Raw genomic sequence first — 17,299 nt, forward strand, 5'->3', positions numbered from 1 at the left:
CTTGGAATCAGTCGTTTAGATAACGCACTACGTGTTGCGCCAGTGTCTACCAGAAATGGAGACTTGGTACCCAGGACCTTAGCAGTGACGTAAGGGCCCTGCTGGTCAACATAGAGCTCGACTGGATCCCTCCCTCGCCCTTGGCTGTCCTATGCGAAGGTGTGAGCGTCGTCATAGTCAGATTGTTGATATTGGTTCTGTCGGGGTCGATCGAACGTATTTGGTCTGCTTGATCTGTCATTAGTCGCGTCATTTGGGGGTCCTCGTTGTTGTCCCTTAGGTCTCGGTCCGTTTGTTACATCCCTGGGGTCTTTGCTTCTGATCATTTCCAGAAGAACTGGGCACTGGGATTTCCAATGGCCAGTCCCTTTGCAGAAAGCGCACTGGTCTTCTCTAAGGTCTGTGCGTCCACTGTAGGAAGTCAGAGTGCGGTCCTGGGGAAATGTAGTCTTAGGGACGTTTGTCTGGTAGTTTCCTCGGTATTGGTCTCGTCCTATAGTCACCCCCTGCAGTTTGGCAATCATCACCCTCTCTTTTAAGTCTTTCTTCTTTTTCTCTGTCGCCCTATCGTTTTCATTTTTCTGATGCTCATAATATTGGGCCATTTGGAGAATCGCGGTAGGTTTGGAGGCTGCCCAACTACTCTCGCTGGCCTGTAGTTTCTGGGAGATTTCCGATGATAGGCCCTTAACATAATTCTGGACAAACAGATGGTGTCCGGTTGCAGTGGTCATGTCCTGGCCGCTGTAATCGGAGAACACCGTTTCAAACCGGGAGAAGTATTCCGATACATCCTCCTGGGGTTTTTGGCGACAGGCTGTTACTATCGACCAGTCCACTTTCTTTTCTGGGATTAGGGTTTTTAATTTCTCTACGATTTTATCTGGGAGGTCTAGAATGGATTTCAACGGCTTTTGTCCTGGTCCCCGTTGTTTGTCCAGGTCATCGAGTTGTGACCAGGTATGTCCAAACAGCTCAAGGTGGTCGACTTTCCGGATTTGCTTCCACACATCAGCTGGTAGACATAACCCGAAGAACAAGTCGATGTCAGCCAGGGTCATGATCGTTGAACCCAGGGCTGTACCCAATTCAGTATAGAAGGCAGTGGGGTTTTTACGTAGGTCGGGTAGAGATTTCCGGAATGTCAGTATCTCTTGCCGGTCCCACGGCTGGTAGACCCAATTGTACACTACCCTTCCCTTCGCATCTTGGTTGTTTGCATCATCGTGAGTCCCTGTACCCCTAGGAGGAACCCAGTAAGGGGCAGCCTCACGTATTGGCATCATGGTGTTAGATTGCTCGGTTGGTGGTTCGGTCACTACAGAGGTTGCGGATTTTGCTCCCGGCTTTCGTTCAGTGAGGTGGCGGAAAACCTCAAGCGTACGCGTAAGGAGGTCCGACACATCACACTCGCCCTCATCCCCGATATCGACCTTCCGGTACAGAGTCCTTAGGCTCTCGGGACCTTTGTCTCGATATCGGTCCTCGTATGCATTCAAGACATGATAACACAGTCGTACGGTAAAATGTCGTCTGTGACTCCCTGTATACGAGCTGAACATATCTGTGATGTACTCTTCATCATCCTTCCTTTCTACCAGTGTCCTTGCTATTTTGTCGATCCCCGCTCGCTCATCTTTGTCTAGTCTGTTTGTTCTTGCAGGGCCAGCCCCTCGAGTCTCATGGTCGTCTAACGTCGTTATTGATGCGGGTTTTAACACAAGGGGTTCGGCTGGCACAGAGGCCATTGGGGCCGACGCTGTGGCGGTACCTTCGTTTGTACCTGGGGGTGGCGCGTGCTGCGCCACGGGTTGAGAAGGGGCATATGGAGGGGGCATGTAGATGATAGGAGGACCTAACAGCAGGTCCTCATTGGCTTGTCGTTTCGAGGGTAAATCAGGGTAGAGCATGGAGGGGGTTCTAACCGGACACTGGCTTGGCGTTTCCATTTCTAGTTTCTGTTTAGCTTTCTCTCTTTCTTTTATCTCTTTTTCTAGTTTCTGAGCAGCTATGTGGGCTGCTTTTCGCAGCTCTTTTTCCAACCTACTCTCAGTTTTCTTTTTACGTTGTTCAGTTTCTTTTCGCCACATGCCGAAGCTGTCAAGCATAGTAGGTGTTGTCTTGTTTTTACCCAGGGCAGTTTCTAGCGTTTTTATTTTATCATCATCGAAGGATCCTATCAGGGGCCATTGACTTTCTTGACCCTTTTTTGTATATTTATGCCATAGTCTACTATAGGCTATAGCGGTCAATCCATGCTTCATGAACATGTCCTTATTAGGGGTGCCTTCCAGTGGGGCTGGATGGTCCATCTCTAATAAGCGGTCCGGGCTAAACAGGCTACCAATCAGTGGGGAGAAGACAGACATGACGGCTCGTAACGAGGGACTAAAAAGTCAGCACTGCCTATCTTATCACTAGGTGCAAAGACGGGACAGAATATTTCTATTCTACGTTGTTTGCAGGCAGTGAATACCTCATGGATCAAAATAACAAAAGACCAATAAATAACAATGGGGAGAATGAGTAGGTCCGCAAAAATTTGCGTTACCTACCCTTTTCACTATCTGCAAAAAGGGTGGTCTCTTCCCTGTTTGCAGACAGGGAATCTCCAGGAAACAATAGTTTTGCGAACAACAGTTCAGTTTCAAGTGATTATTGAGTGGGGGAGAAAAAATAAGCACGGCTGCTGCCCTACCTATCCTCCACTGTTTGCAAAGAGAGAGCCCGTTGTTTCTCCGTTTGCAGACAGTGAATCTCCAAATAAATAAAAAGAGCAATACTAGTATTTTTAAACAAACAAGCAATCAAGCAAATATTTCGCGACTTGTCGTGGTTACACGACCTTACCCGGACCGCATGGACAGTTTCCTGTCTTCCGAATCCAGCGCCCGATCGTCCTCTCTTCTTCGTTATCCTCGCGGCACTCCTGATGGTTCCCAGTCAGGACCGTAGATCACTCGAGAGAGGTCTGTTCGGAACCAGTGAAGTTCGGATGATCGGCTGTCAGACGAGGGTCTATCGGACAGACGCGTTCCCGATCGTTGCAGTCGTTCACTTTGTCGTCAGGACCTCTCCCACTGGATCCATGGGTCGCTGATGGGCCCCACGCTTGGGACGCCAATTGTAGAAACTAAATTGGGGGGCACTACCAACCAGAATATAAGATCCTTAAGTATTTGCCCGGCGGTGTCGCCTCTTGAACCCACAAAGAAGTTAAACTATTGAAGAGGCAGGCGCTGGAGACTGGAAGGCAGGAAACAAGGATTTTATTCTCTCCGGAGGAGAACACAACGAAACGGACAGAAGGTATCGTTCTGAGGTGCTCTAACTGCATCCCTGAGGCCTGGCCTCTTATACACACGTTTATCTGTTTATTGCATGTAACACATTTTCGTCGATACTTTGATGTACGGAAAGACATCCTTAGAATCCCCCCCTTCCCAGCCCGTTCCCACGCAAGATTACAGTGGAAGTCCCCGCCCCGTTCACAACAGGTGATGATCATCGCGCAGCTGGATATTCCGCCGATCCACGGAGTGTGTGGGTTTCGATCGGATCTCGTGGGATGGGGGGGGGGGGCTTTGATCATCTCGGGGGTCCTTTGAGGAGGGAAGCTTTCTATTGTACGGGGAGGGGCAAGGGATTGGTATCGGCAGAGCTGGGTGTCGGCCTGGGAACGGGGAAGACAAACGGGCACACGGGGAAATGGGGTTTGCATCAAAGGGCCGGGGATCATAAATGGGAAGAGGGGAGGTGTCGCGCTGGGAACAGGACGAGGGTCTGGGGCAGAGCAGCGCTGAAGAGGGGTTTTATGATTCGCGGCAGGTGCAGGCAGGGGGGGTTGTCAGTATGCGGGGGATGCCGGCGAAGTTAGGAGTGGGAGAGAGGCGCGCTGGCTCTCGGCGGGAGCAGGGAAGCCATGGTGTTCAAGATGGCGGCTGTTTTACGCGCACAAAAAGGTTAAGGAGAGCAAGAGGGCGCCGATAATGTTGACGGTTTCAGCCTACTTTCAACACACCCACCAAGCCAAACACCAGCAGCACCCACCTGAAGTGCATCCTGCTCAACACCCGCTCCGTCCACAGACACGCCGTCGAGCTATGGAACCTGCTCGACACCACAGACCCAGACGTCGCCTTCATCACGGAAACCTGAATGAACGCCTCCTCAGCGCCCGACATCGCCATCGCCATCCCAGAAGGCTACAAGATCATCCGGAGAGACCGCGTCAACCAGACAGGAGGAGGCATCGCCATCATCCACAGGAACACCATCCGCATCACGACCAACACCGACGACACCCTCGCACCCGCCGAACACCTGCACTTCCAGATCCACACCAACCCCAAGACCACCCTCAGAGGCACCCGCATCTACAGACCCCCGGGACCACGCACACAATTCAGCGAGGACATCACCGACTTCATCAGCCCACACGCCCTCCCCTCCGCCGACTACATCCTCCTCGGGGACCTCAACTTCCACCTGGAGAACAACAACGACCGCAACACCACCACCCTGCTGGACAACCTCGCCAACCTCGGACTCAAGCAACTGGTGACTACCCCCACCCACTATGCCGGACACACACTCGACCCGATCTTCTCTTCCAGCAAGGACATCGCCTTCAGCCACGCCACGGGACTCCACTGGACGGACCACAGCTGCGTCCACTTCAGCTTCAGAAGGACCACGCTCCACCATCACCAGCAACAGGCTCCCCGCAGAAGCTGGAACAAGATCACTACAGACCAGCTCGCTACTTCCCTGAGCAAGAACCCTCCCACCAGCACAACCAACCCCAGCCAAGCAGCCACCAACCTCACGAAATGGATCAGCGACTGCGCAGGCGACCTCGCCCCGCTGAAGACCCCGCCGAGCAGACCCGGCAGAAAGAAAGCCCCATGGTTTAACGACGAACTCAAGAGCTCCAAGAAGAACTGCAGAGCACTTGAGAAAACCTGGCGCAGAGACCCAACACCGGACAACATGACTGCCCTTAAGCTCGCCACCCGAAAACACCACCAGCTGATCCACGCCACCAAGAAAACCGCATTCAAGGAACGACTGGACAACAACGCACACAACAGCAAGGAACTCTTCAACATCGTGAAAGAGCTCTCCAACCCCAACGCCGGAAACAACGACATCACCCCTTCGCAAGACCTCTGCAATTCCCTCGCCTCCTACTTCCACAACAAGATCGCGGACATACACAACAGCTTCAGCACTCAACCGACGCACGCCACGACCGAACCACCGCCCCCCACCACCACCCTCCGCGCCTGGACCCCGATCAGCACCGAAGACACCATCCGCACGATGAACTCCATCCACTCCGGATCTCCGACAGACCCCTGCCCTCACCACGTCTTCAACAAGGCCGATGCTGTCATCGCACCCCACCTGCGGGACATCATCAACACCTCCTTCGACATCGCCACCTTCCCGGAGAGCTGGAAGCACGCCGAACTCAGCGCTCTACTCAAGAAACCTTCAGCAGACCCAACCGACCTCAAGAACTACCGCCCCATCTCGCTGCTCCCGTTTCCGGCAAAAGTCATCGAGAAGACCGTCAACAAGCAACTGGCTGCCTTCCTCGAGACGAACGGCTCCCTCGACCTCTCGCAGTCTGGCTTCCGGGCCAACCACAGCACCGAGACCGCCCTGATCGCAGCTACCGATGACATCCGAGCCCTGCTTGACAACGGAGAAACAGCGGCCCTCATCCTCCTGGACCTCTCCGCGGCCTTCGACACTGTCTGCCACCATACCCTAGTACAGCGCCTCAGCACCGTCGGAATCCAGGAGAAGGCACTGGAGTGGATCACCTCCTTCCTCGCCTGAAGGACACAGAGAGTCCGCCTCCCCCCGTTCAGATCGGAGGCCACCGAAGTCATCTGCGGCGTTCCTCAAGGCTCCTCGCTCAGCCCAACACTCTTCAACGTATACATGAGCCCCCTCGCAGCCATCGCACGCCAGCACAACCTGAACATCATCTCCTACGCCGACGACACCCAGCTGATCCTCTCCCTCACTAACGACCCCGCCACCGCCAAAGCCAACCTGCACGAAGGGATGACAGACGTAGCCACATGGATGTCGAACAGCCGCCTGAAACTGAACTCGGACAAGACGGAAGTCCTCATCCTGGGATCCTCACCCTCCGCCTGGGACGACTCCTGGTGGCCCCCCGCCCTGGGCAGCGCACCCAAACCAACAGACCACGCACGCAACCTGGGCTTCATCCTGGACTCCTCCCTCTCCATGACCAGACAAGTCAACGCCGTCTCCTCGTCGTGCTTCAACATCCTGCGCATGCTACGTAAGATCTTCCGATGGATCCTCACCGAGACCAGGAAGACGGTCACCCAGGCCCTCGTCACCAGCCGTCTGGACTATGGCAACTCCCTCTACGCCGGAACCACCGCCAATCTCCAGAAGAGACTCCAGCGGATCCAGAACACCTCAGCACGGCTCATCCTGGACATCCCCCGCCGCAGCCACATCTCCGGACACCTGAGAGACCTGCACTGGCTCCCGGTCAACAAGAGAATCACCTTCCGGCTCCTCACCCACGCACACAAGGCCCTACACAACCAAGGCCCAGGACACCTCAACAGCCGCCTCAACTTCTACGCTCCCAAACGCCAGCTTCGATCGACCAGCCACGCCCTCGCCGCCGTCCCCTGCATCCGAAGAGCCACCACAGGAGGAAGGTCCTTCTCCTACCTGGCGGCCAAGACTTGGAACTCCCTTCCGACCCACCTCCGCCTGACCCAGGACCACCTCGCCTTCAGGAAGCAGCTCAAGACCTGGCTGTTCGAGCAGTAGCGAACCCCCTCCCCCCAGCGCCTTGAGACCCTCCGGGTGAGTAGTGCGCTATATAAATGCTCTGATTGATTGATTGATTGGTTAGTAGATACTGTTCTAACAGCTGTTAGCAGATACTGTTCTAACAGCTCTATTAGTAGATACTGTTCTAACAGCTTTGTTAATAGATACTGTCCTAACAGCTGTTAGTAGATACTGCTCTAATAGCTCAGTTAGTGGATACTATTCTAACAGCTCAGTTAATAGATACTGTTCTAACAGTTGTTAGTAAATACTGTTCTAATAGCTCAGTTTCTAATAGCTCAGTTAGTACATACTGTTCTAATAGCTCAGTTAATGGACTCTATTCTAACAGCTCAGTTAGTAGACACTGTTCTAACAGCTTTGTTATTAGATACTGCACTAATACCTCAGTTAGTAAATATTGTTCTAATAGCTGTTAGTAGATACTGTTCCAACAGCTTAATGAATGGATACTTTTCTAACAGTTCAGTTAGTAGATACTGTTCTAACAGCTCTATTAATTAGTTGATACTGTTCTAACAGTTCAGTTGGTAGACACTGATCTAACAGCTCAGGTAATGCATAGTGTTCTAACAGCCTTTTTAGTAGATATGTCTCTAAGAGCTCCAATATTAGATATTTTTGTAGCAGATCTGTTAGTAGATACCACTGTAACAGGTCTGTTAGATACTGTGTAACAGCTCTGTTATCAGATACTGTTTTAACACATGTTAGTAGATACTGTTCAAATATCTCAGTGAGTAGATACTGCTCTAACAGCTGTTAGTAGATACTGGTCTAACAGCTCTGTTAGTAGATACTGTTCTAACAGCTGTTAGCACCGTGTAATAGCTGTTAGATATTGTGTAACACCTGTGTTAGTAGAAACTATGTAACAGCTCTGTTAGTGAATACTGTTCTAACAGTTGTTGGTAGATTCTGTTCTAATAGCTCAGGTAATGGATTCTATTCTAACAGCTCAGCTAGTAGATACTGTTCTACCAATTCTATTAGTAGACAATGTTGTAACAGCTCAGTTGCGGCTCTGTTAGTCAACACTGTTCTTCAGGCTCTGTCTTTAAATACTGTTTTTGAAGGCCTGGATTGCACTGTTTTTCTAGCTCCTTTAGCGGAGCTGATGTTGGTGCAATGTCCAAGGGCGAAGGTTGTTCCTATGATGTCTGATTTGGTTCACACTTGTTTTGTTTCCAGATGGAGAGGAGAACCATATTCAGTGAGCGGAGCAGTGCTGTGCACTACGCAAACTCCGACGAAGAGGAGGACGAGGAAGAGGAAGATGGCTACGACTCCCCACACACAAAGAGGAAAGGGGCCTCGGTGGATGAGTTCTTGAAGGGCTCGGAGCTGGGCAAACAGGTAATGCAGGCCCTGCTGCTGTGCAGTGTCCCTGTGAGATGGAGTTAATCACAACCCTGGCTGCCAGAGCCGAGTGTGAACACCAGACAAAAAACACCACTGATGTTTTCAAAGTGAGCAGGTCAAACTTTTAATAAAAAGAAGTAACTGCAATGTTTAAAAGCAAAACATCAAAAACACATTCAAAAGGAGAGACAAGGGGAAGTTTAGTGTATAAGGGGGCGATTCACAGAACTAATCTGAGACAAAATCCTAAACTTACTACTTTTGGTATTCACAGAAGGCATTTAGTAGTCTTAAATTATGATTTTGTCTTAAGTTAGGATTTTGTCTTAAGACAAACTTAAGTTTAACTTAAGACAAAATCCTAATTTCAGACAAAATCCTAACTTAAGATAAAATCCTAAATTAAGACAAAATCCTAACTTAAGACAAAATCCTAACTTAAGACTACTAAATGCCTTCTGTGAATACCAAAAGTAGTAAGTTTAGGATTTTGTCAGATTAGTTCTGTGAATCGGCCCCCGTATGCCTTCCTCACAGCGAGTCCCTTCTTTCCCTTTGATTAGTCACTGCTTTGCTGCTTATTGTAAGTAATGCCTCGGTGGAGGGGGCAGTGGGAGTGTGGGGTTCCAGAAAGCATTCTTCCTGACCCTGTTAGTGGAGGCCAGCCCTTCATCTCTATCACTCACACATCAGTGTCTCTTCACAAGGAACCCTCTAATGCCCTGGCTGCTTTCACCCCACAAGAAAGCAGAGGGGGGTTGGTGCCTCCATTAACCCTTTGTCTGCTGCACTCAAACCTTAATGAGATGCGATTCGATCTCCTGTCATGCACACGCCTGATTTGTGAGCGAGTGGCTGGTACTAATGTGATGCGTAGACATGCCCCCTTAACCTTCACTAAGGTTTGCTTTTTAATAATATATGCCTGTTGAATTATTTGATTTTCTACAATGCAGAAGGAGAGCCACACGAAGAAGTACATCGAGCAATACAAACATTAGTGCATTTCATTTAAAAACATGACCGCAAAACTGCAGATTTTCTCTGTCACTAATGTTGCAATTGTTAAATGTATCAAAATACTTAAAATTGATGACTTTAACCGCATGCACGCTAGCGGTTTTCCCGCTGTGCGCTGCGTTTTTGAAAAAGCCGCGTTACATGACGAGCTCAGCTCGTCATCAGCGTACGACAGGCGTACCTCATGACGAGCTGAGCTCGTCATCAGCATCGAAGGGGTTAATATACATGGTCTTAAACGCTCCATTGCCCACAAGCTAGTTTTGCTCCATAAACAGTGAGGGCCTCATTTACAATATTTTGACCTACGTCAAAATAAAAGACCAGGAATGCTGCGTATCTATAAGATGTGCCGCATTCTTGTCCTTTCTCCCTGCAGTGGCGCTCAAAGGGCTGCCTTATGGCAACATAGTCACCCTGGTGCAAGGGTGTCTGCGTTGTAGGGATGACAGCTTTTGTGCAGGAAGGGACACCGTCTTGCACAAAATAAATCAATGGAGGCGATTTCCTCTTCCTACGTGCGCTGCAGAATGTTGCACACATATAAAGGGGAAATAATAATGTTATTTCTCCCCGTTGGGCCTCCCCTACGCCTCCACCGGGGAGGTGTAGCCTCTTGAGGCATTCCTAGGTTCATAGAATTTTATAAATCAGTTAATGTGTCGAATGACTTGGGTGTTACATGGGAACACCCACCATAATGCCCATGGTATACCTTCCCTTCATAGTGTGAGGCAACGCAGCCACTTGCGCTGCATCACTCCATATCTACAAGGCCATGATAAGCCATGCAGGGTGGCTTTACGTGGCCCTGTAGATATGGCCAAGCCCTGTGCACCACCGGAACATCACAAAAAGTGACGTTTCGGCCGTGTACACGACTTGTAAATGAGCCCCTGTGTTCTTAATATCACAGGTCCTGGCCTCACTACTGCGTGTACCCCGGGACAGCGGCACGTGCTCACAAGTAGCTCCTTGAAGTGCTTCTTGACATCTGGGTGCTGGAGTGAGGGGTGATAGTGCCAAATATATCCTCAGCTAGAAACACATTGTAGTAACGTAGTCCACGCTGTTAGACATAGTTTAAGTAGGGTAATTCAAGTTGCACAAAGCAGGAGTTAAGCTCTGTAGAGCAGCCCCACCAGGAGCAGCGTGCTAGCTGCTCAGTCACATCCAGCAACTGGCATCACTCACACCCAGTCACTCAAACATTCCACTCATGACCACACTCCAACCTTCCACACAGAACACTCGCACTGGCCGAGCAGCTAGGAACACGATAACACAGTGCATAATTAACAAAATATGAAGACACTACATTATCTCCTTCCTATAAAATAGAAGAATAATGAAACTAAACTTTAAAACTATAAACAACAATATACACAAAAGTAAATGGTCCATAACCCAGGGATCAAAAGTAGAAAACACATCACGCGAGGAAACAAAACCACACCAGGGGGGAAGATACATAAGAATTACCCATCCTCCTCCTTTAATAAAGAAACGAAAAGGAAAGAATAATGTGCATAACCCCATGGACGGAGAACAAACGTGTATAAATGTGGAAATAGGGACTAAACCCCAAATTCCTGCCACAAACGGACCAACCCCCAGTTGAGAGGTAGTAAACAGCACCCACTACAACAAAAACATGAAGATACTACACACATGCAGCGCCCTCGCTCACAAGGCACCAAGGGGCATATTATCAAAAACGGCCGCTAAGCGGCGATAATTCTATCGCCCTATTAGCAAGCTGTCGCTAACTGATGTTAGCGACAGTTTTTAGGCGATAGCGAGCGGTTTGGGGCCAGCTTTGCATGTCAGCGATGTTTATCGCTAATGACATGCAAAGTGGGCGTACCCAACCTGTTAGCGACTGAAAGCAGTCGCTAACGTCGCTAACGCCTATTAGCAAGGCAGGCGTAGCGATGGAAATATTCGCGCTAAGCGCGAATATCTCCAAATACTAACACCTGCCCAGACCAGTTCAAGATAGCCTGGCTGATGAGGATTATGAATCCGAAACCGGTCCCAGGATGCTTGTTTCCGGTCCAGGGAAGACATGGCTTGGCAGTTCGGGCTGGACTGCTCCCATGAGCTACAGGGTCAGACTGATTTGCATATGGCCATGTCTGAGCTGGGGTGGTGAAGTGAGCTAAAGAATGGTGATGGATTAAACCCAGATCAGTTGACTGGGGGTGAGTGTTTGATTTGTTCAAACGCTCCGTCCATCATCCCCTTTTGTATTGCTTTGTTCGCCCTAAGTGTGGCAGGGTATGCTCAGACGTGAGTCCCTTGTTCACTTGGCCACTGGATTCAAGATAGCCTGGCTGATGAGGATTATGAATCCGAAACCGGTCCCAGTATGCTTGTTTCCTGTCCAGGGAAGACATGGTTAGGCAGTTCGGGCTGGACTGTTCCCACAAGGCACAGGGTCAGACTCATTTGCATATAGCCATGTCTGAACTGGGGTGGCAGAGTGGGCTAAAGAATGGTGATGGATTAAACCCAGATCAGTTGACTGGGGGCGAGTGTTTTATTTGCTCAAACGCTCCGTCCATCATCCCCTTTTGTTTCGCTTCAGACCAGTTCTTAGCCATGTTAAGCCTATTTAGCGATAATTATCGCTACTTGTTGGTAATATGCCCCCAAGTATGCTATAATCCATGGCGACCCCTCCCCCCCAAAACCATCCCAGGTGAATTGACCAATGGGATGTGAGGCCGGTGCGTAGTGAATGAGCCGCGTGGATGGCGTCACCTGGATTGTGACGCCTGGAGCTGGAGGGGCCATGAAAGGAAGCACAGGAGAGAGAGAGACTAAGGACCTCCACGACTGATGCCTGCGGGACTACTAAAAAAGAACCCTGGTCCCCAAAAGCAAGTGCCAGTGGTGCTCCCCACAACCACCAACACACATCAAATACTGGATACACCAAAGAGTAAACAGCAAGAAGAGAGGGAGAGACAGAGACAGACAGACAGACAGACATACTTCTCTAGGCGGAAGCTAAATCTCACTCTACCTATATTTTGAAGAATTGGTAACAATAGGTATTAGGGACAGCCATGTTCTCAAGCCAGACCTAAAGAGAGAAGAGGTTTATTAAAGATGCTTAAAGACTGATGACGTGTAGATAGGTTTGTAGTACAACACATAATAAAACTAAACATCTTTCGAGCTGGCTTATTTCCTGCATCACATGTTGTGATAAAAGACTCAGGGGCGGAGCTTTATATACCAGACCTGCTAGTCTGGTATAAAACATTGCACCATAGGTATGTTCATATGGCATTCTACTTTACTTTTCGGACAGCATCTCACTGAACTCCCCCGAAGAATCCATTGCGCCCTATTAAATGAAAGTGAAAGTGAAAGTGAAAAAAGCTTTTATTGTTCAATTATTTAAAATCATTACAATATACTAACTGTATAAAAATAGTTATTTAAAAAAGAAACATAAGTTGTATTCCCTAGGCTTTTTTCTCCAGTCAATTAAACGTAAAACCTTCATAGAATGTCATGTTCTGACTATGCAGTTTAACCCCTTGCACGCTGATGACGGAACCGCTCCGTCATCAGCTGCGGGTGCGCTGTGCTGATGACGGAGCGGTTCCGTCATGGCCCGCCCCGCTCGATAGAACGCTCATGCGCGGCGCAAATTCCGCGCCTGCGCTGAGGGTTCTATTGAGCGGGGCGGGCCATGACGGAACCGCTCCGTCACCAGCATAGCTCAACCGACGCTGGTGACGGAGCGGTTCCGTCACCCCGCCCCCTTAGCACTGCGGCGGAATAGCCGCCGCAGTGAAGGGGTTAAAAACAAAATGCATTAAATGTTTTTAAATTGGAGGTGTATCCGCCTCTCTCCTCCGTCCGGACCTACAGTTTCCTTTTTGCAGCTCGGCGTTTGCGGACAGTCCCGCACAAATTAGGTCTGTAAATTTCCCCAGCCGTGCTACTGTTTGACTTGCTGTAGACGTAAAACACAAGTCCGAAATTTCGCAGCATCGGTTGCGGCCCTGAGCTCTGCAAATTGGAATGACCAAGCGTTGTCTCTCTCTGGCTAACTTTGGGCAGCAACACAACAAGTGATACCAGGATTCCTGGTGGTAGTCACAGAGTCTGCATGCTACTGAATTGTCCGGGCGGGCCCAGCTTGGGTTGAACTCCACTATAGGTAGTGCCAGAAGCCTCATGTGAGTGATCTTTTTTCGAGCCCTATTACATGAATCTTCAGAACAGAATCAGCCTAATTGTACATTTATTACTCTCATCATTTCAAACTAATTATACAGCATCTCTCCCCTCGTCACCAAATTTCAACAAATCGAGTTCATTATCCATTGGTGGCGAACAGATGTCGGGCCTATTAGGCGTGAATTAGGTCCTTATTGGAGGCACTTACTGTAAGGCACATGTAGGGCCGGCTGTGGGGTGAAGCTGCGCCCCCCTCCCCTGAAAATTAATGCGTTCAGCAACGTCCTCGCGGACCCCAGTGCCTGGGCGGGCTCGGCGCAAAATCCATTTAAATGCAAATATGACGGTACTCCGGGCAGGCCTTCGGACTGAACAGAATTTGATAATAATATTAATGTGTAATTTATATAATGCCTGCCGCCCTGGAAATAAAGCTTTCTAGCACTGCAATAAGAGATGTTATTATTTCGAAAATCAATAACACCTATTTCTCGATATCCCTAGGATTAAAGGCCAAACTAGCTTGGGTTCAAAGATGTGACCTGCAGGTTTGCTCACTGGGTTCAGGCCCCTGCTTCAGACGAGTGACTGACTCTATCCAGCACTATCTGCTCTTTAAAAGCATCACCTTTGTGGCATAAGTCGTCGGGCCATATTATCAAGAACGGCGATAACACTATTGCCGCTTTAGTGGCAGGAAACTGCCGCAAAAGTGGCGATAATGGGCTTGATAATATGCCCTTGTGAATTCCCATAGAAGCCCAGGTTTGATGTCCTTCACACCAGAACATGGGCTTCTATTGGAATTCTCAAGGGCATATTATCAAGCCCTTTATCGCCGCTTTTGTGGCAGTTTCCTGCCTCTAAAGTGGCGATAATGTTGTCGCCGTACTTGATAATATGCCACGAAATCTTTATGAAGGCATCCAGACCTCAGGGGAAACGTCAACCCCGCCTCCCCATACGCCCACCCCGTCTACACCTTCTGTCAATCACTGATCGTTCAAATGAGTGTTTGTTCTCTGTGATGCCGTATACCCGAGCAAGGCATTGTGTAGAAGACAGGTTGACATTTGTTTCAGAAATAGAATAATAATACATCAACATTGAATTTTGTCCCAGTTTTCCTAGAGGATTTGGGACACATTTACTAAAAGTTCATGCAATGCAGGGCTGCAAGCACACGTGCTGCGCTGGGTTGTGTAAACGGGAGAGAGCTGTAGAACTCCATATCTACTCCGATATAGCGCTGTTCAGCTCTCTACCTGAGCTGGCGCACAACGTGCGGCCTTGCGGCAACGTACTCGCCCTTGTACCATGCTGCAAGGATGCCTGCATTACAGGCAGGATTGTTTGTGCATCAAGCGGCATCTTTAGTGCCCCAAACAATCCTCTGAGGCTTTTTCCTCTTTCAATGTGTGCTGCAGAATGCATTTGCGAGCATTGGGTTGGACGTTGTTCTATTCTCCTTTTCTCCGGTCGGGGTGGACGGGGTTTACGCTGGATCCAAATCTAGCTTTACTCCACTTGAGCACACGGGGCTTCACCAGTACAGCAGCAAAAAGCAAACACTGGTCACTAGCAGACAACCTCGACCTGCTTATGAATGATGTCTAGCCCTTCTGGTGTCGTCTGCTGGTGGCACACGTGCGTCGGAAAGCACGCAAGACTTCTTTTTGGACATTAGGGTCTATGTTCCCCCGGTCTTGCACCTCCCGTCTCTTGAGACCTCGTCGCAGTCTCCGCTCGTCTAATGCACAAACTCTTGAAGGCATTGACCTCAGGTCATCTGAGGTTTCCTACGTGTAGGTACACAAGCCAGCTCCAAGCCCCTCAGCCCTTAGTACTCCTTCAAAGCACCAAGGTGGTCCTACCTTTGTCTCAGACTCTGCTGGTTCCATCTGAACGAGGAGATGGTTCTCCTGACAGGTTTCTCCCATCTTCACGCCTCCTCGGCTGAAGAGACGATGAAAGATCAGGACATCAGGTGCACCTTGTGGCTGTCTGCGGACAGAACCAGGGAGCGGAACTGCACTGAGCAGCTACTGGCCACCTTTGAGGCACCTTGGCCAGCTAAGAGGCTACTGAGGCCACCACTGTGAGACAGACAGAGCCCTTCATCGATGGGTGCATGCTGCGTGGAGGCCACCTCCAGCCAGGGTCTCTCACACTCCCCTACTTGGCACTAGTTTGCCTTAAATACACTGCCCTGTCCTCCATTTTTCATTCTCATCTTCTAGACCCTACCCACAAGGCTGACACTGGGAAGAGCCCGGATGTAACAGAAAGTGAATCTTATCTTTATGGGGACATTGTGAGTGTCAGTGTGTCAGAGTTCTCTCATTCTCAGCTCTGCCCCACTGACAAACATTCATCAGTCGAGGCACGCTCCAGATGGGGCTCGCAGGGGTGCGTATATGTTCAGGGGAGGGTCAAGCTGTGTATGATGCACACATGCGTGTGTAGGTACCTCACAGGAATTGGAGCAAGATCACCGCAGACCAGCTCACCACCTCCCTCAGCCAGAGCCCACCCGCCAACACAACGGACCCCAACGAAGCAGCCCGCAACTTCACACAGTGGCTGACCGCCTGCGCCGACGACCTCGCGCCACTAAAGAACCCTCCCAGCAGACCCAGAAGCAAGAAGGCATCCTGGTTCACCGACGACCTCAAGGACTCCAAGAAGACCTGCCGCACCCTCGAGAAAGCCTGGCTCCTCGACAGGACCACCGACAACATGACCGCCCTCAAACACGCTACCCGCAAGCACCACCGGCTCATCCGCACCACAAAGAAGAAATCCCTGAAGGAACGACTGGACAACAACGCCCACGACAGCAAAGAGCTCTTCACTATCGTCAAGGAGTTCTCCAACCCCAGCACCGGCACCAACGACATCACTCCGTCACAAGACCTCTGCGACTCCCTCGCCTCGTTCTTCCACCGCAAGATCGCCGACATCCACAACAGCTTCGGCGCCCCACCCACGCACCCAACCATCGAACCAATGCCCCCCACCGCCACCCTTCGCACCTGGACCACGGTGACCACCGAAGACACAGCCCGCACGATGAACACCATCCACTCCGGATCACCGACCGACCCCTGCCCACACCACGTCTTCAACAAGGCCGACTCCACCATCGCACCCCAACTCCGGAACATCATCAACGCCTCCTTCAACACCGCCACCTTCCCGGAGAGCTGGAAGCACGCCGAGATCAGCGCCCTCCTGAAGAAACCTACAGCGTACCCCACCGATCTCAAAAACTTCCGCCCCATCTCGCTCCTCCCTTTTCCTGCTAAAGTCATCGAGAAGATCGTCAACAGACAGCTGACCGCCTTCCTCGAGACGAACGGATCCCTCGACCCCTCGCAGTCCGGCTTCAAAGCCAACCACAGCACCGAGACCGCCCTCATCGCAGCCACCGACGACATCCGGACCCTGCTCGACAAGGGGGAAACAGCGGCCCTCATCCTTCTGGACCTCTCCGCTGCGTTCGACACGGTCTGCCACCGCACCCTAGTCCAGCGCCTCAGCAACATCGGTATCCAAGAGAAGGCACTGGAGTGGATCATCTTGTTCCTCGCCGGAAGAACACAAAGAGTCCGCCTCCCCCCGTTTTGTTCCGAGGCCACCGAAGTCATCTGCGGCGTCCCGCAAGGATCTTCACTCAGCCCCACCCTCTTCAACATCTACATGAAACCTCTCGCAGCCATCGCACGCCAGCACAACCTCAACACCATCTCTTACGCCGACGACACCCAGCTGATCCTCTCCCTCACCAGAGACCCCGACACCGCCAGAACCTGCCTACACGAAGGGATGAAAGACGTCGCGGAGTGGATGA

The 17,299-nt window shown here is 50.5% G+C and overlaps 1 protein-coding gene across 1 annotated transcript in view; it reads left to right on the plus strand.

Moving 5' to 3' along the window:
* RIMBP2 (RIMS binding protein 2) overlaps positions 1-17,299 on the plus strand; it is a 1,305,415-nt gene that overhangs the window by 1,004,683 nt on the left and 283,433 nt on the right. The window contains exon 16 of the mRNA XM_078668014.1: positions 8,053-8,217. Within this exon, the coding sequence (XP_078524140.1) occupies positions 8,053-8,217 (165 nt within the window). The remainder of the gene's footprint in view (positions 1-8,052; positions 8,218-17,299) is intronic.

The sequence above is a fragment of the Lissotriton helveticus genome, chromosome 11 (genome assembly GCF_964261635.1).
Source record: "Lissotriton helveticus chromosome 11, aLisHel1.1, whole genome shotgun sequence".
In the NCBI taxonomy this organism is placed as follows: Eukaryota; Metazoa; Chordata; class Amphibia; order Caudata; family Salamandridae; genus Lissotriton; species Lissotriton helveticus.